At 36.5% G+C, this 24238-nt stretch overlaps 2 protein-coding genes across 2 annotated transcripts in view; one reads left to right on the forward strand and one right to left on the reverse strand.

Moving 5' to 3' along the window:
- mim (missing-in-metastasis) overlaps positions 1–24238 on the reverse strand; it is a 341092-nt gene that overhangs the window by 20314 nt on the left and 296540 nt on the right. The window contains exons 5-10 of the mRNA XM_089646255.1: positions 7465–7549; positions 5510–5601; positions 3883–4001; positions 3555–3671; positions 3196–3303; positions 2744–2953 (exon numbers count right to left, since the gene is read on the reverse strand). Of these exons, the coding sequence (XP_089502381.1) occupies positions 2744–2953; positions 3196–3303; positions 3555–3671; positions 3883–4001; positions 5510–5601; positions 7465–7549 (731 nt within the window). The remainder of the gene's footprint in view (positions 1–2743; positions 2954–3195; positions 3304–3554; positions 3672–3882; positions 4002–5509; positions 5602–7464; positions 7550–24238) is intronic.
- Positions 10458–20236, forward strand: LOC149411845 (CLIP domain-containing serine protease B4-like). Its single transcript, XM_089646508.1, has 7 exons — positions 10458–10615; positions 12436–12650; positions 15424–15575; positions 16164–16361; positions 17196–17389; positions 18643–18869; positions 19450–20236. Exons 1-7 carry the CDS (start codon positions 10549–10551, stop codon positions 19684–19686), a joined length of 1290 nt encoding a protein of 429 aa, XP_089502634.1. The 5' UTR covers positions 10458–10548; the 3' UTR covers positions 19687–20236.

Below are 24238 nucleotides of genomic sequence, written 5' to 3' on the forward strand. Positions count from 1 at the left end.
ATACGATAGTGAATTTCATAATCTTTCCAAAACATTTTTTAGAATGAGGCTACGTTTCCCAAAACGTGAGTTATGAAGCTTTTAACAAAACTCGTGAATAACACAAAAATTTTCGCGTTTTGACAGTTCGCAAAGGAACACAAAGTAAATAAAAGTCCTTTTCTGAGAGGTTAACACCGTTTTTACAGGTTTTTACATGTAAATAGTAACAACTATATATTAATAGAGTACATATTTACTATACATAACTAAACTGCCTCAGTAACAATCTTTTGTAATTGTTAAGTGATAAATTAAAGATGTCCTCTGACTCGTTATAATTATTTCCTTCCATAAGTATTCTAGGCAAAGAGGATTGTCTGTTAAACATTTCATTCGACTGTAGTGAGCATCTACACATTACAACTACTTAGTAGGGTATTTCAATTAGTAGACGAAACATTTTATGCATTTTAATCAATTTATTCTTAAGTATTGAGTACAATAAATGTGAAAGAAAAAAAATAATGCCATTAAAACATTATCACCATAATAATTACAAATATGCCAAGTGCCTATAGCACAAATCGTCAATTTCAATTAAGTCATGAAATAACGACAATTGACTTTACCATTGTATGGAAAAAAAGAGCACGCTACTGGCCATCACCATAGGCCTTGTGCTGCTTTCAATGGTTGAGATTTTAAAACAATTTTTACTGCGAACGTAGATATATCGGGTGTAATTTGAATGTGTCTGCACGAAAACAGAAGTATTCGATAACGCTGTTTTTCCACATAAGGGCTCAATTATTGTAGTGCGCACCTTACGAGCACGCTATGGGCATTGCGCTATGTGCGCGCTGCGATCCATCAGTTTTCAGACGAACACAAAGAGATCTAGGCGTGTACGGTGTACGTAAATGCTAAAAAATGTTGCAGGGTATGTGAGTGCTCGTTTCATGCGCGTGATGCGCACACTACATGAACTTTACCTTTGTTGCATTTCATGTTGTGGTGCTAATATCTGGAACCGGAATTAAAGATGGCCTACTTTGTGATTGTATTTGGAATAGGGGGATTGATTGCTGGATGGTCGGTGGGTGATATTCCAACACCGGGGGCTGAGTTGTGCATTGTTATCCAAGTTATTCACTTTTAAAAAACACTTGACACATCAACTAAGCAGCGTATATTTGAATTTATTATAACATGGAATCCTTGTGAAGAAAATTGCGATAGGAAGCAAAGAACATCAAGAAAATATGAATGAATAAAATAAAATATATTCTTCAGACAATTCATTGCCTTGCATTCTGTCGGAGAAGCTCAATCCCTGAACTGTCTATATTTAAACTATATTGAAATTATAGATATACTATATATTCATTAATAAATTTTTAAATCACAAAGTTGGCAAAATAGAAAAATATACAAATCATAAAAGTACCTACAAACAAAAATCAAAATTCAACATAGTAAAAAAATTATCAATAATTTACTGAAATTTAATCAAAACCAAATACTATTTAATAAAATTTATATATTTTTTATAGTCAAATGATAAATGTACAGATAAAATATTTTTAAATAAAAAGTGCATTTGAAAAGCATAAAATTAAAATACTTACACAGAGTATTTGAGTCCAACCAAGGGTAAAGAAGATATTGCAGAACAAAAAGCAGAAAAGTTAGAAGGTACCTGTATTATTTCCTTCAAAAACATCAGGAAAATCCAAAGTGCTGAAGTGTTGCTTAGTCTTACAAATATCATAATGGTCGCAGTCATTGTCATCATCTTCATCCTAATTTTCAAGATTGCCATCACATTCACTATCATCGTCATCATCATCATTTTCATCGTCACCGTCGTTATTGTCCCCGTCGTCGTTGTCATGGTTGTCGTCATCATCGACATCGTCATCATCATCATCATCATCATCATCGTCTCCGTCGCCATTGTCACCTTCGTCGTTATCACGGTCTTCGTCATCGTCATCATCATCATCGTCATCGTAGTTATTGTCACCTTCATTATGGTCACCGTCGTTATTGTCACCGTCGTTATTGTCACCGTCGTCGTCATCATCATCATCAACTTCATCATAGGATAGAGGTTTGCAAATACAAACCAAAAAATCTTGATACCATGGGTTCAATGTTCAGTGGACAGCAGCAGAAACAAATTATTATTTCGGTTCAGAGACATCACTTGGTCCTCAGGAAATTCGGCTGCTTATATACCTGGTAAGTATCATTACCTGGCCTTGGCAAGAAATCGGGTATCTATTAAATAAAAGAGAGGGCCTGTTTGTGGTCGGTGTGTGGACGGTGTGGATTTGATTTGTATGTAAATCTACAGTTTTATTCCGAGATTGATGGAATTTTGCACACTTGACCTTCAAAACAAGAGGAAGGTCACTTTTCGAAAAACTCTGGTAAAGCGTGGGCAACGCTGGGGACTTCAGCTAGTTAGTATTATAATAATGAAGAAAATTTCAATTAGTCCAGAAGCCTAAAAACAACACCATCCATTGGCAGTATCGTACCTGGTATTAGGCCTGCACCTGCCCTGGAAACAACATCATCCCGTTGTGAGCATCATTTCCTGGTCTTGACATCTGCCCTGGAAACAACATAATTTGTTGGGAGATCATACCTGGTATTGACACCTGCCCTGGAAACAACATCATCTGTTGTGAGCATCATTTCCTGATCTTGACACATGCCCTGGAAACAACATAATTTGTTGGGAGCATTATACCTGGTCTTGGCACCTGCCCTGCCCCTGTCCCTGCGACAGCTGTGCAGCCGGCACGAGCAGCGCGTGCGCACCTGAGCCGGAGCCCGAACCCGAAGAGGAGCTGGCCAGCGAGGAGATGGAGGAGCAGAGTGAGGAGGAGGGAGCCCGCCCGGCCAGGGGAGAGGGGGGCGGGGACCACTGTCCATAGGCGCCCTGTAGATCCGATATCACCTGAAACCAAAAATAATATAAATATATAATGTGGTAACCTCAACAAAAAGATGGTTTTACACAACGTGAGGCAGTTGAAACCACAACATATGGGAGTCATCTTAAAACCATTTTTTTACATTAACTCCACACAGAAGGCCCCGAGGAAAATAATTTCCCTAAGGCCTAGGCCGGGATGCTGCGTGAAGGTTCTTTTTGAGGAGAGGAAGTAGTGTCTTGATAAAAAGGGAGGAAAATCTTACTTGCTCACTGGCTGGAGGCAGTGATTGCGGCTCAGCCGTGGTGCGCAGTAGTTGTCCAGCTCCCTCCTGAAGGTGGGACATCTCGGCTAACATGGCTACCTCCGAATCCTGGCAGGAGAAACCAAAAAAAGAATATAATGAGGTGGCAGTAGCTCAATATGAAGAGTGACAGTCCCAATAAGACTAGAGGATTTGGATTCATGTCCCAGTTGCCACAGTGATTAAATTTTCATTTCTTCCAAAAACATTTTTCAATCGAGAAGAGTTTGGTGACATAAATAATTTTGCATATAGTAGGGATTGACATTTTTAAGGTAGATAATTGAATTAATGAGGCCAGTAGAGTAAAAAGTACTTACAACAACGGGTTTCAGAAGAGCGACAAACAAGCAGAATCTACTGCGTTCTTCCACCAGGGCGGCTCGCACTGCTTTCTTCTCCGCATCCTCTAGCACTTGGCGTCTTTCATTTACATCCTGAAAACAAACAACAAAAACATCAATCCTTATTATTATTTGTCCATTTTCTACACCAGCGTAATATTTAAAGGCACAATAAATACTTTAACTTCAAAGATATACCTGTCCCTATCTAATAGAGAAGGATACGGTAAACCTCAAGTATTTGATTTGCTTGATCATTCCATTTCGTCTATGTGCAAGCAGCAATTATTTTGTTTAGACAAACCTGTAGACACGTCTCAACCCGCCTCTGAAGATCGCTTCCCTTTCCTTTCTTGGCCTTCTTCTGCAACCTCAGGGTGTCTGTGGACCTTTTCTTCAGTTCTGTTCTGGCCCTCTTGTATTCTGTGGAAGTTGAATGGAAGTTGAGTAGTGGATATAAAATAACACCATCATAAAACAGGCAAATGATGACAAACCACTTTAATGTATTGTAAAAAAACACATCAGTAGGCACGCACGTTTTAAGTATACATCACAGCGTCAAGCACGCACTTTATAAAAGACCTTGGAAAGTCTCCACAAACCCCTTGCCACTCCTTGGTGGAGATGAAGTGGAAAACGTTTAACTCCAGCCGCCTTCACCAAAAAAAAAAAAAACTTTATTTTGTGGCTCAGTCATGCACATACATATGTCGAAATATTTTCGGGTCGCACTCTGAAGAACTTAATTATCCACATTATTTAGTAAAACCAAATCCGGAAAAAGTTCACAAGAAGAAAATTCAACAATTTTTCAAAAGCATTTAGTCATAAGCCTAATAATAATAGACCGACTAAAAATGAAGGCCGAAATGTGTCTGTGAATTATAAATGATGAAACATCAATACAGTAGTCCCAGAGAGAGGTTGTATGAGAGGCCATCGTCCTAGTATCTTCTGTCATTTTATTTTCATACAAGACATCTGAGAAGGAATAGGATGATCGTCGATGATGTACATACAATCTCTCTCTGGGTCAACGATAATGAAGTTGTTGCACCATGTCTATAGCTTAGCTTCAGCCTCTTTGACCTTTACATACTGAAAATAGTTTTGTCCCAAATTAAGAGCGCATAATATAGCGTAATGTGTCTTAAAGCCTACTTTTGGAATACGACTCCACAAACTGAAGCTAAAGTGTGTGTTGGGCCATTTAGTGATGTTTTATTTGTAAAAAATTACATTTTTACAAAAAAATATATTTTCGCACAAATCATCAAAAAAAAACTTTCGCATCTCCGGTGCGATAAGAGTAAGGATGTATTACCAGTTCTACGGGTTTAAATATGGTTTCCTTTCGATAAAATATTCTTTCGCACAAAAGACAAGAATTTGATGATGGGGAAGACTTGGTACACACTTTAAAATACATATACACATAGTTAAAAGATTAGAGAGACTGATGTGAAATCTATGTAAATAAAAATGTAAATGTTCGTTTGTTCAAATCGTAAATCTCCGAAAGTTCTTCAACGATTGCTTTGAAATTTTGACACAACGTTGCATTCAAATACGAGTGTGGTTTTATATGCCTAAATTATATAGATGTCACCTGTGAAAGGAAGAAACATGTTGTTTTTTTTTTTAAGCAGCGCCATCTGTTGGATGTAAAAGCAACAGGTGCTATTGTTTTTCAATCTGCACAGACAAACTGAGCCACAGCAACGTGTGATGGGCTACAGCTAGTATTTATATCAAATTATAAGACGGCAATGCCTTTCTCAGCATTCAAGTAGGACCAGCGTAAAAGGTACAAATATCCTTCCCGCCGGAAGAGTGTTTAACATGATAATAAAATAATTATTAAATTAATTATTACTATTAATTTCATACTTATTGTAGGATAATATGAATTAGAGAAATGTGCACACCTCTTGAATGATCCTTGTCTATATTGATCAATGTTTTCTTCCAATCTTCTAACTTCTCTTGCAAGGGGTTCACCAGGCAGTCCATTATGACGCTGGAAATAAAAATTCGTATTTTAGTCAGGGCAAGAGGGTATTACATACAAGTGCGTACAACTCGATACAAGGCAACTAATTAAAATTATAAAAAATTCCTACCAATCAAGTAGTTGTACAAGTTATAAAATTTGAGGCGCTATAATATCTCGACGAAGCGAGTTCCAGTATAAGTATAAGACCTCAAAATCTTACCCCAAACCATTTATAAGTCCCCGAACAATGCCAGGTACACGTTAGCTAGTACAATATAAAATATATATTTTTAAATAATAATAATAATTGGATGATTTGTATAGCGCCGTTTTTTGAACTTTACTAACTATAGACTAGACAAATTACTATGATAACTTATGGCTAACAGATTGCATCCACCATCACTTATACAAATCTATATTATGTACAATGCACTTGACCAATTAATGATATTGCGTTAAAATGTACATACATACATTATTATTTATTTACATTCTGTACAGGTAAATTACACACAAGACCGTACTTATCTGGAGGGTCACATGAGATTAACATTGTTTATTGTTTATTAGAGAAATTTAGATATTGTTCGCACGCAGAGGACATAATTTGGAACAAATGTTATTGGAAATGCTATTATTTAATCCTGGTATGTATTTGAATAGTGTATACATTCTAATGAACGTGTTTAGGAAAGGAAAACCAAATTTTAAGATGGGCAAGGATAATATGTATTAGAATATATTTTCCTAAATGTGATTCTTTCCTCGGTAAGAGACAAACTGAGGTGTGTAATGTTAATTTGATTAGAATTTATCTTGCTAAATGTGATTCTTCCCTCGGTGAGAGACAAACTGAGGTGTGTAATATTAATCCAAAATGTGATTTTTTTTTTTTTTTATTGAATTTTTTTTTTATACATACATGGTTACATAAAATATTGAAAAATGTATAAAAAATATTGAAATAAATGTACATAATTAAAAAAAATCCCACGAAGGCGAAGCCTGAGTGTGGGTATTATAAGTATTTTTATCTTATTTCTATGGTTTAAGTGAAGATACAATATTAAATATAAATTTAAGTTATTTTAAAAGAGTTACTGTAGAGATGCAATACAAGAAACTAAATCATGTAACATGTAAAAGTTTTAAAATAACACAAAAAATAAGGTAAATACTAGTTTTTGAAGACATCTTAAAAAGTGAATTAGCAGACAAAGTATTACAAACAATAAAATATATCCGCTGTTTTGTATGTATGTGAAATAATAAAAAATAATGTATACATTGATATAAATGTTACAGATAGCTTTGCTAAAACTTATAAGAAAAAAATATCATGATTAACATTCCACATTCACGGTATAATGATTAGGATATATTATAGACAAGCAGTAAAAACTAATTGAACTAATTGTATGAATTATCTTTGTTAACACTATTGATTTTACTCTGTAAATTGATTAATTATTTAATAAATATATTTAAAGTAAAAAAAAAAATTAAAAAAAAAAAATTATTAGGATATATTTTTATTCACTTGCACTTGCACTTCAAGATTTTCTGTCTCTTAAAAAAATAAACATGTACCCCAGCAGGGCATGAAAAAATCAAATAAATAAATATTATAATCAATGCTCATGGTATACGAAATTTGTTTCTATGTTCAAATGAATGAATAGATTCAAATTTATGTATTGAACTTCTTGCCAGTAGATTCGATAGTTTTTGCAAGTAAAATATTATTTTCAATCTCTTTATTTACATCAGTAGTAATGTTATAGTTATTTCAGAGATTGAGCAACAATGGAATGTTTGAACTGCCTTAAAAACCCAAAAGATCCTGCAAAGGTGAATGGATAATATAAATAATGCAATAAATACCTTGTGAAGTTCTTCATCCTGGTCTCCATGGCCTTGTGGCGTAGACACATCCTGGTGAGGGCTGTGCCAATGTCCTTGGTAGCTCCTGAAACAATAAAAAGAAATAACCTTTAATACAAATTCATGTATGAAAACTCACATTAACTCAAATACCTAAAATACTGGCAGCAGTTCTAAGGCTAAAACGTTCAGTGGACCACCCCAAGCAAGTTGGTGAAAGCAACTCCGGAGGCTGTATGAAATACTGTGGTGAGAGCAGGCACAGCTTATTATACGAGTGATAATTGGGCCTGTCTCACTATGAAATCCTGTGTTGAGAGCAGACACAATTTACTATACGGGTGATAATTGGGCCTGTCTCACTATGAAATCCTGTGTTGAGAGCAGACACAATTTATTATACAGGTGATAATTGGGCCGGTCTCGCTATTAAATCCTGTGTTGAGAGCAGACACAATTTATTATACGGGTGATAATTGGGCCTGTCTCACTATGAAATCCTGTGTTGAGAGCAGACACAATTTATTATACGGGTGATAATTGGGCCTGTCTCACTATGAAATCCTGTGTTGAGAGCAGACACAATTTATTATACGGGTGATAATTGGGCCTGTCTCACTATGAAATCCTGTGTTGAGAGCAGACACAATTTATTATACGGGTGATAATTGGGCCTGTCTCACTATGAAATCCTGTGTTGAGAGCAGACACAATTTATTATACGGGTGATAATTGGGCCTGTCTCACTATGAAATCCTGTGTTGAGAGCAGACACAATTTATTATACGGGTGATAATTGGGCCTGTCTCACTATGAAATCCTGTGTTGAGAGCAGACACAATTTATTATACGGGTGATAATTGGGCCTGTCTCACTATTAAATCTTGTGTTGAGAGCAGGCACAGTTTATTATACGGGTGATAATTGGGCCTGTCTCGCTATGAAATCTTGTGTTGAGAGCAGGCACAGTTTATTATACAGGTGATAATTGGGCCTGTCTCGCTATGAAATCTTGTGTTGAGAGCAGGCACAGTTTATTATACAGGTGATAATTGGGCCTGTCTCGCTATGAAATCTTGTGTTGAGAGCAGGTACAGTTTATTATACAGGTGATAATTGGGCCTGTCTCGCTATGAAATCTTGTGTTGAGAGCAGGCACAGTTTATTATACAGGTGATAATTGGGCCTGTCTCGCTATTAAATCTTGTGTTGAGAGCAGGCACAGTTTATTATACGGGTGATAATTGGGCCTGTCTCGCTATGAAATCTTGTGTTGAGAGCAGGCACAGTTTATTATACAGGTGATAATTGGGCCTGTCTCGCTATGAAATCTTGTGTTGAGAGCAGGCACAGTTTATTATACAGGTGATAATTGGGCCTGTCTCGCTATGAAATCTTGTGTTGAGAGCAGGTACAGTTTATTATACAGGTGATAATTGGGCCTGTCTCGCTATGAAATCTTGTGTTGAGAGCAGGCACAGTTTATTATACAGGTGATAATTGGGCCTGTCTCGCTATTAAATCTTGTGTTGAGAGCAGGCACAGTTTATTATACAGGTGATAATTGGGTCTGTCTCGCTTTGAAATCCTGTGTTGAGAGCAGGCACAGTTTACAATATATATTTAATATATATATTTAAAATAAAATTAAAATTAACATTGTACCATTGGTACAATACATTATATGTAGTATTATTGGTTACTTTTACTTGTTATAAGGAGGTTTCCAAAATCCCATGATCTAAGACTTAGTGTCCAATTTATATTTAGCGTGATTTGTGTTCTCTCTAATGGCCAGTGGAAATGCGTTGTTTAGCTTTGTTGCAAAATATCTAAAATTTCTTTGGCCAAATGTTGTTTTAGCAAAAGGTATAAGTAAGAGGTATAAGTAAGGATCTAGTATCGCGGAGAGTTTGGACATTTATGATTTCAAAATCAAATCATAAATGTCCAAACATTCTTTAACGAAAGGGATAAGTAAGAGATAATGCTCTTTGGGTCATGGGTTTGGACATTTATGATTTCAAAATAAAATCATAATTGTCCAAACGTTGTTTTAGCGGAAGGGATAAGTAAGAGCTAATGCTCTTTGGGTCTAGTATCGCGGAGAGTTTGGACATTTATGATTTCAAAATCAAATCATAAATATGTAGAGCGCCGTTTTTGTGAAAAATCACCTCAAGGGCGCTGTAAAAGCTAATGCTCTTTGGGTCTAGTATCGCGATCAATTTGGACATTTATGATTTGATTTCGAAAGAAAATAAATTTCCTGAAAGATTTCTAAATATGTATAATAGAATGCTAGAGGCAATCAATTTGTTTCATCCAAAACAGTATTATTAATTGTTTTTGTGTTTAATTCATAGAACTCCATTTAATTTTTATAAAAATTTAATGAAAATCAAATTTAATAATGTTATTATTAAGTTCTGTCAGTATTTTAGTTTTTATTATTGTGACAGCCATTTTCAAACAGTTTGATTTTCAAACAATGTTCCTGGAGGGACGGGTGCACTCTTTCAGAGCGCTTCTCCGCCACCACTTGGGAAGCTCATGAAGCAGACTGCCCCAATCAAATAATCATCACTGCCATGGTTGCCTAGATGGAGTCCCCCCTGACAGCCCTCTGAAGCTGGGAGATGTTCAAATATCCTCTATACGTTTTGTCTGCTTGCATACGTTTTTGTGTGCCTATCCATTTATTTTTATTGTGTCTAATTTATTTTTCTTATTATTTGTCTGATTATTTTTATGTTTTTTCAAAATATGGAATGTATTGCATTGCACTACCCCTGCATTAATTCTGGAATAAACTATTTTATTTTTAATAATAAAAATTAAAAATTACATTTAAAAATACATTATTCAAAATATTGTATCCATAAGATGACAACATGTTTGCAAGTAGAATACGGACAGTAAAAAATAACTGCTATCAAAAGAAGCATTATTATTCTTTATATTCCTTAAGGAAAAAACAACATTAGATTAACATTATGTGATTCCATCCAAGTAGTAGTCAGTTATAGTGAGATTGTTTCAACGAGAAGTTATAGAACGCTAGCAATATTATTTGAATAAAATATGCAAGAAGTTTTGCTCAATATACTAATGACCTCTGTTATCTTGATTGTGAACCCCGTACAAGCGAGTGAGTATTTTTTATCAGTTACGTTGTGTAATATTTTTGTTATTTTACTTAAAAGTCAGTTGGTTATGAAACTGATAAATCTCAGTAGATGAAGTCCCTGGTATACCACACATTATAGTATAAATCGAATGCTATAGTGTAGTAAGGTTGAGGTATTTCACAGAAATTAGTGAAAGCAGCGGATTACAGTGCATTCATACAAAATATGCTAAAAATTAAAACACTGATTTCATAAAAAAACAAACAAACACCGCTTTCATTCTTTCGTAAAATTTCCATTTTCTGGTTTAAAATTAAGGAGTCATGCTTACGTACATACGAGAAGACTCCATTTTATAACTTATTAAAACCCAAAGCGTGGCAGAACCTTAGATTAACAATTTCTCTAAGGGCAGAACGAAACGAACAGAAACACATGCGACAGTTGCTAGATTATACAGAGGACTAGAACCGAAATGTCCTAAAACGACAATAATCAACACTGGTAAAATGGTCAGCGAAAGCTAGATGGTGATGTAGTACCTGAGTGTGTACTAGGGAGAGTTTGTACATTACTGTCTTCGTGTCACCTGTTTCTGTACTTCATTTTACTTAACTTAAATTCAGTTTATTTTTGTAATATTTATATTTTTGTAATACCTGCATCAACTGTAAAGCGCCCCTTTCTCACAAAAGCGGCGCTATACAAATATCCAAAAAATAAATAAAATTACGTCTTATTTACATACAAGACATGTGAGAAGGAAGATTTTTCGCCGATGAAGTAAGTGACCGCTCTCTGGTATAAGAGTAAGATAACCCAACCCGTCGATGTACAAAGCTTGACTCTCGAGTCAAAGCAAGAGTCGGACTACTGAATTTGACATACGAATACCGGCGAATTTTAGAGCATGATTTTGTGCTTTCAACTGTAGCAGCCGCATCACCGCTGTTAGGATCATCATATCATAATCAGAATTAAAATATCGACCTTTGATACCGCAATATGTAAGCTGTTGATAATACGAATGTGAAGGAATGCAGGGTGATGCAAACCGTTCATACAATGAACCGAGTCAGCGGTCCTGCGGGTTCGACGTCCAGACGCTGCTCCAACCCGTGGAAGACGAGAACAAAGGAATCAGCACCTATATAAACGGAGAAAGACGTAAGTATATCATTATTCCACTCGAGAAATCCGACTCGGCGTAGCGGAGGAGTCGGCCGTTATGGCCGGTTCCCCCCGCGTTGCGCCTCGCTCTTTCTTCACCACACTGCTTCAGGACCTACTCATCTTCACCCGGTTTGGCACGGACTACAACCATGGACTCCTTAGGATTCACCTAAGCGCCCTGGCCCAGGCTATCATTCCTGGCCAGCGCTGACCTCACGCGCCTAGACCCTGTGACCACTTCTGCGCCTCGGCCCCGGGGCATCGTCGCCGGCCTGCATCTCCCGCTCATCTGCCGACCAGGTTCATTGCACCTTCGGCTACCTCGTTCACACTGAAGTACTCGGAAGACCCCACGTCTTCACCAGTGCTGAACACATCCACGAGTCCGGTCTCCACCAACGCAGCGTCGACTCACTGACCCGCATCTCAACCATTCTACCGCCGTCTACGCCTGGTGTCATCATCATCATAAGTCCCAGACTTCCAACGGCGCAATTATACTGACTCACAATAAACGCTGTGACACACACACAACATCATCTTTCACTGTATCACCAGATCCTCATACAACTAGCAAAAATAACGGCAGATTATAGTAGTTGTCGGATAATCTAGCGGCGGATTACTAAAAGATTGCTGTATATATCAATTTAATTGTTTTATCCAGATTATGTGAAATGCCTAACTTCGCGAGGAGAGAGTGGTCGATGCCTCCCTAAAGCCGAATGCCTCTTCCCAGACTTCCCACATAAGTCTCTCCAGGGTGAAGATGAGCGATGCAGAGATTACGGATTGAACCCCTCCGTCTGCTGCCGCGTGGAGAAATGCACCGATCCGGATGGCTTTGAGGGGTCTTGCGTAAAGATTGAAAACTGCCCCAAGGTAAGGAATTTTTCATGATAATGCCAATTTAATCGCCTCACCGATTGAAATGGATAAGTGTGACGAGATTACCTGTCTTATATTCACCAATAATTTTAAATTACTAAAGGAAAAATCAAATGTCCAACATCTATCATATACGATTATTTATTATCAGATATTTTTAGGTTCTATAAATCTGGCACATTATGGCAAGCGATCGCTCAAGACATTTTGTAAAATTGTCATAGTATACCAAAAATCGTTCGAGTGGTTAATGTTTCCATTAGAAATTGCATTGGCTCATATATCATAAGAGAACCAATGTCATTACATCAACAATATTTTTTAATAGATTCTACATCAGTCCAATGTTGAACACAAGCCTCCTTAGTGGTCACTTGCATCAATCAAAACTGAGCTAAGGCTAAGTGAAAATATACCCTTAGCGACAGATTGCTCATTTTGCTTTTACTGTTTTTTTTAATTTTTTTTTATATAATATTATATAACCAGAGATGTGCTTTATTTCAAATAAATCCATTTCAAATGGAAATGCAAAATGCAAAATGGGTATTTTCCATTTTGCATTTTAAATGCTTTTCTAAAAACCATTTTGCATTTTGCATTTTAAATGCTTTTCTCAATGCATTTTCCATTTTAAATGCTTTTTCGCAACATTCTTCCTACTATCTCGACTCATCTTATTTTCATAAGCCCCAAATATCAGTCGGTCCTCAACCTCGCTATGAGAGATAATTTACATTTGTCAAGTTGCTCCCTGGTAGGAGCCCTGGCAATTAAGGCGATGCCATACGTAGTAATGCAAAATCACGTGTTTTTTGTTTGAAAATTTGGTTGCCTAGAAATGTTTCAGATGCTTTAATTAAATACTGCGAGTAGAATACATCTTGACCTTTGAAATAATCGAGTAATTTTTATATAAGTCTTTTTATAAGCCCAGAAAAAAATAATGTATAAGGCCTATGAAAACTGCTTTAAAGTTCAAAATCTACTACTTACGAACCCATTTTCGGTTATGATTTTATTGTATAATGTGGCAAATTAAGTTATTTATAAAATGATCGGAAAAAAATTAACTATTTATGCCTGAACATCCACAAAATAAAATAAAAGGCACTTTTTGGCCATGTTTTTTTCTTGTATAAATCAAAACAGGCGGATGGTGTTAAGCGGGAATTTAAATCTTATCGCCATCTACGTAAGGTTTGTTATTGATAGCGGCTCAATTTAAAATATTACACGACGTAGTGCATCGCCTTAAGTGATACCATTACAAAAAATACTGATTCAAATACTGAACATGGGGCCATGACGCTGTAATATTAAATGGTTTCTATGTTTTCAACTTAGTTAACATGTCAACATTAGTCCCGCGCAAATTTTTTGTGGTTTAATAATCTGTAGTCGTGGTGTTTTTGGATTTACCATCATGTAATATGTTTGTTCTACATTGATGTCCATTATTAAATCACAATTTTTTTTTTTAAATTCTATAATTATTTTAATTGTTTGACCTGAGAAACCATTTTGCATTTTCAATGCATTTTTAAAATAGGTATTTTGCATTTTGCATTTGAAATGCTTTTCTAAAAACCATTTTGCATTTTGCATTTTCAAATGGAAAAGTTTTGACCTATTTCCATTTTGCATTTCAAATGGTTTTGGGTACCCATTTTGCACATCTCTGTATATAACATTTGAAAAAAAAAAGAATATAATCAATAAGGAAGTTGAGTCCATTTTTTTATTTTTTTTATCAATGTTCGCATTCAAACTTAAATACTGGTATTTTTTTTTTTTTAAAGTTTGTTTTCATAATTAAATTAATTCTCAAAGTTTAAATTTTATTAAGCCCGCCAAAACGAGCGGAATCCGAGCGGTAAGAGGCGGGGTGTGGTGTGACGTCATTCGAACTGTGAAAACCACGTCGCTTAAGCATTTTGTATGGAAAAAATTTAAATTCTTCAACAAGGAATTCCAGTAATTTTTTTACCAATGTTAACCGTCTATTAGAATTGATGTTATTAAAAAAAAAGAAAATTGATTAAGATTTCATAGTTAAATTAATATTTTAAGTTAGAATATTTCCTTTTCCCGCCCGGTACGGTACTTGTACGGTATTGCCATCCCTACTTGTTGACGTTCCCCGCGCGAATTCAGGACCACCGCGCAGAAAAGTAAAGACCAAAAGTAAAATAACGGTTTACAGCCCAGTTCACTGTGAGACTTTTCTGGGCAGCCGGCGGCCTGAAGTGTATCACATGCTATGTGACATGTATAATAATAAAAACTTCTAAGTTATGCAATAAACAACATATTATTATAAAGCACTATACGAATATGTATCTTTAGAAATCCATTTCATATAATAATAACAACAAATACGTACATATATTTGACAAACCCAAATAAACCTTTGGCCTATACACCTCTCTCATCTAAACCGACCATCTCTCATGTAATAGAAAGAGATGCACCATAGGTGATCCGTTGTACGTACAAGTCACGACACATGTGACGTCAGAATTCTTTCGACCAATCGTGGAGCGTATACAGTCTATTGCTATTGAATGCTTTTTCAAGAACGTTTAACTAATTCTAAGAATAATAATATAGAAATATATTTATATATTTAGAATCGATATTTTTTGATGTACATGAACATATTTTTTATAAGTCAAAATATTTTTCACTCAACTTCCTTATTGTAATGTACAGCAAAAACGTTGGATAAAAACATTTAATTTGTCATCAAAATTATGTTCAAAAGGTAATGCAGATATTATCTGAGAGGATGGGTGGTAAGAAGCTGGGCAGAAGCAAGATAGACTTTCTGAAGAGGTCACAATGCACACAAACAACCACGCTCACAACCTGCTGCAGAAATGATGATATGTTTCCTCTAATGCCCGCCAATGAGAGGTAGGTCATAGTCTAACGTTTTGCACTATTGTCTTGTGAATGGTTAGTCCTTCAAGCAAGTGGAAGAGTTTGTACACTTAGGAAGCAAGTATTCTGAGAGATGGGGAGGCTGAAAAGGACATTGGTAGAAGGGTGACTTAATTTTTAATACCTGAAGGTAAAAAATCACTTGCAACCCGAAGGGGGGTCATTTTGCCTTTCCCACTAACTTAGTCCATAACGGAGATCTGATACCAACCTCGATGGATGGCTGTGAGACATGAAATCGACAGAGGAAAGGCTTGGGGAAATTCGAAAAGAATGCATACATTAAATATGAAAGTGTAATGTAGGGACAGGGTACAGGGAATAGAGTTTTGTTTCAGAGATTTTTATCTTTCAGAAAAAAATCAAATGTAAATTTGCCCGGCACAATAAAGTGCCTACATGAATTCTAAGCAATTGACAACCAGCATCTAATATCATGGTCCTGCAGCTGGGAGCTCTGTTGTTACCTATCATTCCATTACATGGATGATTCATGAGAAAGAGGGAGAGGTTAAAAGGTGTAATCAGCGGTATGCCTGACAACCACGATTATTTGTGCAGATGCGGCCGCGTGCTGACTCCAGTGGTCAACATGAGGATATTTGGTGGAGTCGAGACATCGCTGACCGACTACCCCTGGATGGCCGTGCTGGTCTCAGAGACCAAGGATGGTCAGATCCTGACCAACTGCGTTGGCTCGCTCATCAACAAGAGACACATTATCACGGCAGCGCACTGTGTGGTCAATGACAGGATATTGTAAGGATTTATTGATTTTTACTACGGGTATCCTGGATATAATGAACCTTATATTTATATCCTTCGTAAAGTATTGGAATTCATAACCTAAATAGTGGACCCCGGAATGCTTCGCTATTGCTATAATGTCTTCCTCGGGCGTCTCCGACTTCTCCCACCATTCACTAATGTTTACCACAATGTTACTGTTAAAAACACTACATTACATCGACTTTAATTGGAATCCGTTTATCAGTCAGGTGCAGAGAATTTTACAATTGTGTATTTTGTACCTTCTTTACAATGGATTACATCTATTTACTGTCAGTATCTCCTGTATAATACAGATATTCTCCTATGTACACTGCATCATGTATCACTTCTATGTAAAAGCCTTTTTAGGCGTATATATATTAAAAAATAAATTTGTAAACCTTTCAGAAGAAATTCGTAAAAAATAGTTTATAATAACTAAGCACACAAACAGACAGACGCGAATACCGTGGGGTCACCGTCGTGTCACCTTCGGTTCACCGTCGGATCACCGTCGGGTCACCGTCGGGTCACCGTCGGGTCACCTTCGGGTCACCGTCGGGTCACCGTCGGGTCACCGTCGGGTCACCGTCGGGTCACCGTCGGGTCACCGTCGGGTCACCGTCGGGTCACCGTCGGGTCACCGTCGGGTCACCGTCGGGTCACCGTCGGGTCACCGTCGGGTCACCGTCGGGTCACCGTCGGGTCACCGTCGGGTCACCGTCGGGTCACCGTCGGGTCACCTTCGGGTCACCGTCGGGTCACCGTCGGTTAACCAAAAAAGCCGTCCTAACAACTGAATGTTTTATTCGCCATTGGCAGGTTGCACGTCCGCCTGGGAGACCATAATTTGCTGAAGGAGAAGGACTGTGAGACGGTGAACTTTGTAGAGGAATGCGCCGATACGCCAGTGAACATAGCCATACTAGAAAAGCACGCCCACCCCAAGTACAACGAGGACACTATGAGGAATGATATCGCGCTCATAAAGCTTGCGAAGGAACCACCTATGACTTGTAAGTCAATGCAATCATTGTATTAAACAAACGAAACTATCAATGCTTTTAAAAACAGTCACAAAAACGGGTGATGTTTACCAAATTAATCAACAATTATACCGTTGAGGATTTGGGTATTCCCCAAAGCCAATAAAAACTAACGATATATTTTTTTAGAACTCACGTAATAAAATTAACATTTTATATCACTTACAATATTTTATTTACATAAATTATGATAATATGGGAGGCAGAAAAGTTGTTAGCATTATTTTGGTTTGATACCGAACATAAAGTCAATAAGGTCATAATAATATTAGTCAATGTTTTGCGATAAAAAGTGTTGGTTTAACCATGTAGATAACAAGGACACCTATTGTACCAAACAAAAATACAGTACTAAAGTCAGATCTACAATTTATTTATTGTATCATCTCCAATCCAGATAGAGATAGAGGGAGCAACAACGATCTAAATCAGTGATGAACAACCTTTCCGTACGGCTCACGTGGCTAAATTGCTATTAAAAACAGGACATACAGTATATATTATATTCTTAAAAATTCAGGATGGTACGACCTTGATTGTAAAAACACGTTCACCTTCGCAACGCAGCGCCTTTTTCACGACGCTTTTGTACGCTTTCAAAATCTGCATTACAGAATAGGAAGGGGTTTCCAGACAAACAGCTTGGTTTGGCCTCGGAGATATTATGGAAGTTCTGCCTGGAGGCGGGTATGGGTACCGCCGCCCCGGTAACCATTTATTGGATAACCAAAACCCCTGCCAAAATTCGGCCTAAGCGACTCGCTACGTTTGGTGACTTAGCAGGGGTGCCCGGATTCTTGAGGTGGGGTTACCGTGTCTATTACCTATGCGGCGGCGGATGCGTTTGTCCACCTACTGCGTGGCGGGCCGAATCGGGAGAAACTTGTTGAGGGACACCTTTTGACCTATCCAGCCGGACTCTCTCGACCCATCACCTTATACGGCAGTGGGTGGGATGGATTCATAGGTCCGTAACTTTTGGACACATTGACCCCCAAATTCCTACCCACCCCTCATACCTTTTTCCTTCCCTGAACTTCCTCTCCTTTCTTTCCATAAAAAGACCCCCACACAGTATCCTCAAAGATGATATAGTCCTTGACGGTTTTTTTTTTCCTCTGGGCTTCCCGTATATATATTAAAAAAAATTGGCAAAGCTACACAGTACCTACACGAAAGACCAAACGAATTCTAAAAAAATATATTCATTTAATTTGTCTCAGTCTACATCAGCCCAGCATGCCTGCCGCCCTGGGACCCAGAGCCTATGAACCAAGAGCTATCTAGCAATCAGTTCCCCCTGATGCTCCAAGCGGCCGGCTGGGGATCAACAATGGAAGCAAACTCCAGCGCCACCAAGATGCACGTCTCCCTGCCCATGGTCAACAGAAGCGAGTGCCAGAGGCTGATGAGGGAGGTGGGGATGTTCCAAGAACTTTGGCACACCCAGGTAAGGAGAAACTATCTAACTTCAAAACAGTTTAAAATATGCTCTTAGTAATGTACAAAAATTTAAACCAGCGAATACAACGCTATGTCTACAGCGGAGGCCAGAAGCCGCTAATCATTCTCATCACCGTCCGGGTCATAAATCATCTGCGCAGGGAAAGGGTGTGTTAAAGATTTATCTGAATTGATAAATGGTCGAAACTGAAGGTTTGATTGAAAGCGGTAAAACATTCGTTGATTTTGCAAACCAACTACAAACTTGCAACTTTAAAACACCGATATTTTGTTTACGTAAATTACCTTGCATTGCAGAAAAATACACACGCATGGTTGGGTTAGCACATAGATTATCTACTTTATTTCTAGTTTTTCTAAACCATGAGCACAATAAAAATGATTACCGCGATAGGTTTTTGAGGTACAATGCCGTATTACATTCCTCTTCCATCCTTCAACCAATCTGTCCGGAGACTGCAAGGCTATCTGAAACGTTGGCTAAAGGAGGAGGAAAAATCAATCACAATAATACTTTTAGCCTTGAAAGTCTCAAATCATATCCCACAATAAAATTTTTTTTGCAGATATGCGCGGGCGGGTTGATTGGAGAGGACACCTGCGCCGGTGACTCGGGCGGGCCGCTCATGCTGAGCGTTGGCAACTCCTGGCACCTGATAGGGCTCGTCAGCTATGGTCCGCAGGAGTGCGGCACGAGCTCGCCCGGAGTCTACACCAACATCTTCCCCTACATCAAGTGGATCAACAGCGTTATCAGACCGAGGGGAGGTCTCAACAAGAAAAAGAAGAATGCCAATCAGTAAACAATTGGATCAAATGTACATACTGAAAAAATTGGGATAAGTTGACCATAATAAATAAATAACTAGGACAACCACACAAAATCTTCAACTATTTTTAAACATTTTTTAGAGTAGGTACTCCAAGGTTCTGTCACAAGACCACTATTAAAATAATAATGTAACAAATTGGTCAAACCGAAGAGAGGACTAAAATAAATAAGCGCAGCATTATCAAATTTGATAAATGTATTCATAAAAAAAAACACGTATGCATTAAATACAAAAAAAATGATTTAGAAAGCAAGTATTTTTTCTTTCTACCTAAAGAACAAAAATCCTGTCATGCGAATGACTTCTTCTCAATGTTTTAAAATACTGGATTTTTTTAAATTTTGTGGACTTCCCCAAGGATCTATTCATAGACCATTTATATAAAAAGAAATAATTACCATCATAATATTATAAGCATTTAATACGGATTCTGCAGTATGTAATATAGTTAAAATCGGAATAGCATAAGGACACAGTATGTTTGTTGTAAAGAATATACAGTTATTGCAATATTATTGTCTTGTCATTTTTGCTATAATATACATGTATAAATTTAAAAAAAAAATATGTGTTGAATTCAGTTCAGTCACTGCTTATTATTAAAATCTAATGTGTCACCTAACGGCGACAATACTGTAGGACAATTAAAACAACAAGTATTGTGATTATTTAATTAGTGACACGGTGGTTTTTGTTCTTCATTACTCAAGTCACAAACGCGATACCTACTCGGTATACATATTTTACGGTGTTATAAAATGGCAATTGAACGAAGCAATTACGCGATAGCTAACCACAATGCAAGAAAAGCTAAAACATAAAGAATTGGTTTGGCATGGAAAAAATCAACAACCGCAAGGAAGCCGGAGAAAAAGGAAACCATGCAAATCAGAATTATTATTTGAATAAGACTACGAAGGACCAACAGCGGAAACAATGGTTTAATACCGATTGCACTTTGGTTGAGTTGATTGAGTCATTGTCTCCAATGGCAGGGAGATATGTATAAATAAAAATTAGTAATTCATATATCAATTGCGGAATAAGTAAAAATCAAAGTATCTAACTATCGCTTTGTCACTTTAAATGATCGAACGGTGAGTTCCGGCATCATTAAACATGCACAACCTTTCTTCTTTTCTTATTTCAACTGTCCCAACCGCCTAGAGCCAGTGAGAGTATGGCATCCCAACTTGGGTTATGTTGTGAGGCTGAAGATAGTGGGGAGGGGAAGGAAATAGGGGCGAGCAAGACGGGTTATTCAGATCTGGTCACCAAACCCGGTTTCAATTTATTTTACTTTATTTATTACATTACATTAGATACATGTATGTATATAGCAAAAATGACAAAATAATAATTTTGCAATAACTGTATAAGTATATTAAAAATAAGTACAAGTGTTATTATGAATTGTTCTTCGATATTAGTTCCTAGATAGGCATATTGCCCGTTCTAAGGAACCAAATGCTGTTAAAATTGCTAAAAAATTATTCTGTAAAATTTAAGTGTTTTTTTGTGTATATTTTTTTTATGCAAATTGAATTTATATTAAGTTTTTACTCAATGCAATGTTTCAATTCTGAATGGTGGTCTTACACCAGGGCGATACTGAGAGTGTCTTCTACTCTGGAACTATGACGCAAATATATATTTTATTATTTCAAATTATTAAAATGTGAAAAATAACACAAATGATCAAATTTAGTTGCGCATTCTGAGATCTATAAATCTATTGCCATACAAGGCAAGCCTGGAAATGCAAAGAACAGTAAATTCTGCACAGTTTACTTGAACAAAACACTCCAAGCCAAAGGAAATGTTAATATCAAAGATGGGGGGAGAGGCACCCCTAACTATAGATTATTATTGTCGCTGTCATTAAGGTTTTTAATTATTTTTCTTATTGGGTGGCATTTATTAGTATCTGCACAAGTGCACGGGACACAAAGTGCAGTAGGCTGATCCTGAGAAGTCCATATAAACATGTTACAATATAATAAAATAATATTATTATCTATTTCGTCAGAGTTTCTCCTTTCAACTAGTTTCACCTTATTCTGCAACCTCACTCCCGTGTTGGGTGGAACTAAATACACTTTGAAAACATTTAAACGAATAATCGCTCGACAGTCTGTTATCGTGGGATATTCCAGTGACGCATGACGTCACTCGTGACTCGTGATACCAATAATAATAATAGTATTCCATTGCAATAACCTCGATCAAACCACAATATAAATCTATTCATATAACGTCAAAGAGAGACGGGTTAAGGGAGAACTCTCCAGCTAGACTCTCTCGACCCGTCGCCTTACACCGCAGTGAGAGGGATAGATTCAAACATCTGTCACTCTTGAACACACCTTAAGTAACATTAGCCGCGTTCAAACAGAATAAAATGCATCTGTTTTTGGTAGCAAAAGACTCTAAATCTGAACAACAGGGTCCAACTATTAATCTACCTTACGGCAGCTGCAAAGTCGTCTACATAAGAAAGATCAAATTTAATCATCACTACTACAGTTTCATAGGTCAGACATTTTTGTAGGATTTTAAAACTACAATAATATTATTTTTTGAATGGTACTTTAATGTTTATAAGACAAGGTTTTTATGCTTAGCACAAAATAAATTATTATAAGCAATAATTAGTCGCCTGTAATAATTGGATAATTTGTAGAGCGCCGTTTTTGTGAAAAATCACCTCAAGGGCGCTGGATACAATAATACAATACTTATATGTAATAACTCGTATTTTTCCGGTACACTTATTAGTTTTGAGAATTTTTTTTAGGTTTTTTATTTTTTTTTTATACGTAAATTGTTCATATTATTTTTTATTAAATACATGGTGTTGTAAATTTGCAACAAATTTTTTTTAATCAAATATCATTAAAAATTTACAAATAATAATAATGTAATATCAATACAAATTGAAAATAAATGCCGCCGACGGGTATTGATGCCTTCTGATGTCCGGTCAGACGCTCTGGACCATTGAGCCACGTCGGCGTATTTCCAACCCGCCAAATAATTCAATATGTACTAGTACTTCAATCAACAATTTCTGTTATTATATTTTTTCCACCTTTAAACAACCAACTTTATTTTTGTAGGAAAGGCTTTGTTAGTGCTAAATTTCCCACTAGATGGCGTCGAGATATATAATATCTACATTTGTTAGTGAAATATTCTGACCTGTCAAATATTATTATTTTTTAATGATAAACTAATGTGTATAAGACAAGATTTTTATGCATCGCACAAATGATAATAAGTTATTACAAGCAATAATTAGTCGTCTGTAATATCAATACAAATTGAAAATATCTCCCGACTAAAATAATAATAAAAGAGAGATAATAATATACAATCAGTAATTAGACAAAGTTGTTTCCCCGCGTTATTTTAAAAAACCAAGATTAGTTCCATGTAGTATTATTTCGGACCACAAAACATCATAATTTTTAAATATTCGTAAAAGAGATCACTTTAAATAACATTTGCTAAATAATAAATTGTTTTGGAGGGACAATTGGAGGTAAATTTAAACACAATATCATCACGAATACATGGGAATAAAAAGTATAAAAGTGTGTATAAGAAAAAACGGTGTGATAATACAAGATTGTACTAAGTTCTATTTTATTTTAATGTAAGTACCACGCAAAAGTCCCAACTGCCCTGAACTAGTGGGACTACAGCATCCCTATATTGGGGAATGCTGTGTTGCCGAAGGAAGAACGTGGTAGAAAGAGAGGAGAAAGTGATAAAAATGTGGATATTCAGATTAGAATAATAATCCCTCATAATCCTAAATATTTATACAAGTTTTCATTACTATTTTGAATTTGAATTGGGAATTTTCACTGTTATTTTTATTCTTAAAAAAACGAAGATTTTTCGACAGCGATTTAAAATGTGATATATTCTATTTTCCGCAAAAAACGTGTTCGTTTTTATTGGTTAATTCGGCGGCGTGACGTCACGCCGGACGACGTTGGTGACAGCCGTCCTTCCAAACATTAGTTTTAGTGTCATAATGACGTTGTAGCCAGTTGGAACCGTTTAGGAACCGGTTTTAGATCGTTTTTAAAATCAGTAATTATGAATGAAAATATTAAGATCAGTATCAGATACATTAAAACTTTAAACCTTCCACACATTTTAATAGTATCCATAGTTTATGAAAATACCTTTCTGACAGCGAGAGAGAAAATAGACAATAATTTATTAAAACCCAAGAAATCGACTTAACTAAAAAATTCATCCGAATATTTATTTGGCAAAGTTTTATAGGATAAGCTGGGTAAAGCTGAAGTTAGCAGGTAAAACTGGTTGGATAAATTAATGAATATTTCTACGGTTGTTCATGGATAATAATAACATTGGCGCCGAAGACGGCTAAACTCGTTTGGTCAAACTGGACTGACTAGTCTAGGAAATCAAAACAATATATAATCGACGAAAATAAGTACGTAGAATATATTGTATGTAGAATATTATTTGATTTAATCAA

The sequence above is a fragment of the Hesperophylax consimilis genome, chromosome 24 (genome assembly GCF_061612785.1).
Source record: "Hesperophylax consimilis isolate HC1 chromosome 24, BYU_Hcon_1.0, whole genome shotgun sequence".
Taxonomy (NCBI): domain Eukaryota; kingdom Metazoa; phylum Arthropoda; class Insecta; order Trichoptera; family Limnephilidae; genus Hesperophylax; species Hesperophylax consimilis.

Excerpts from the sequence above, each read along its gene's own strand:
- LOC149411845 (XM_089646508.1), top strand. The coding sequence starts at position 10,549 with ATGCAAGAAGTTTTGCTCAATATACTAATGACCTCTGTTATCTTGATT. Across the intron at positions 16,362-17,195 it reads GTGGTCAATGACAGGATATT|GTTGCACGTCCGCCTGGGAG; the intron begins GTAAGGATTTAT and ends CGCCATTGGCAG. Across the intron at positions 17,390-18,642 it reads GAAGGAACCACCTATGACTT|TCTACATCAGCCCAGCATGC; the intron begins GTAAGTCAATGC and ends AATTTGTCTCAG.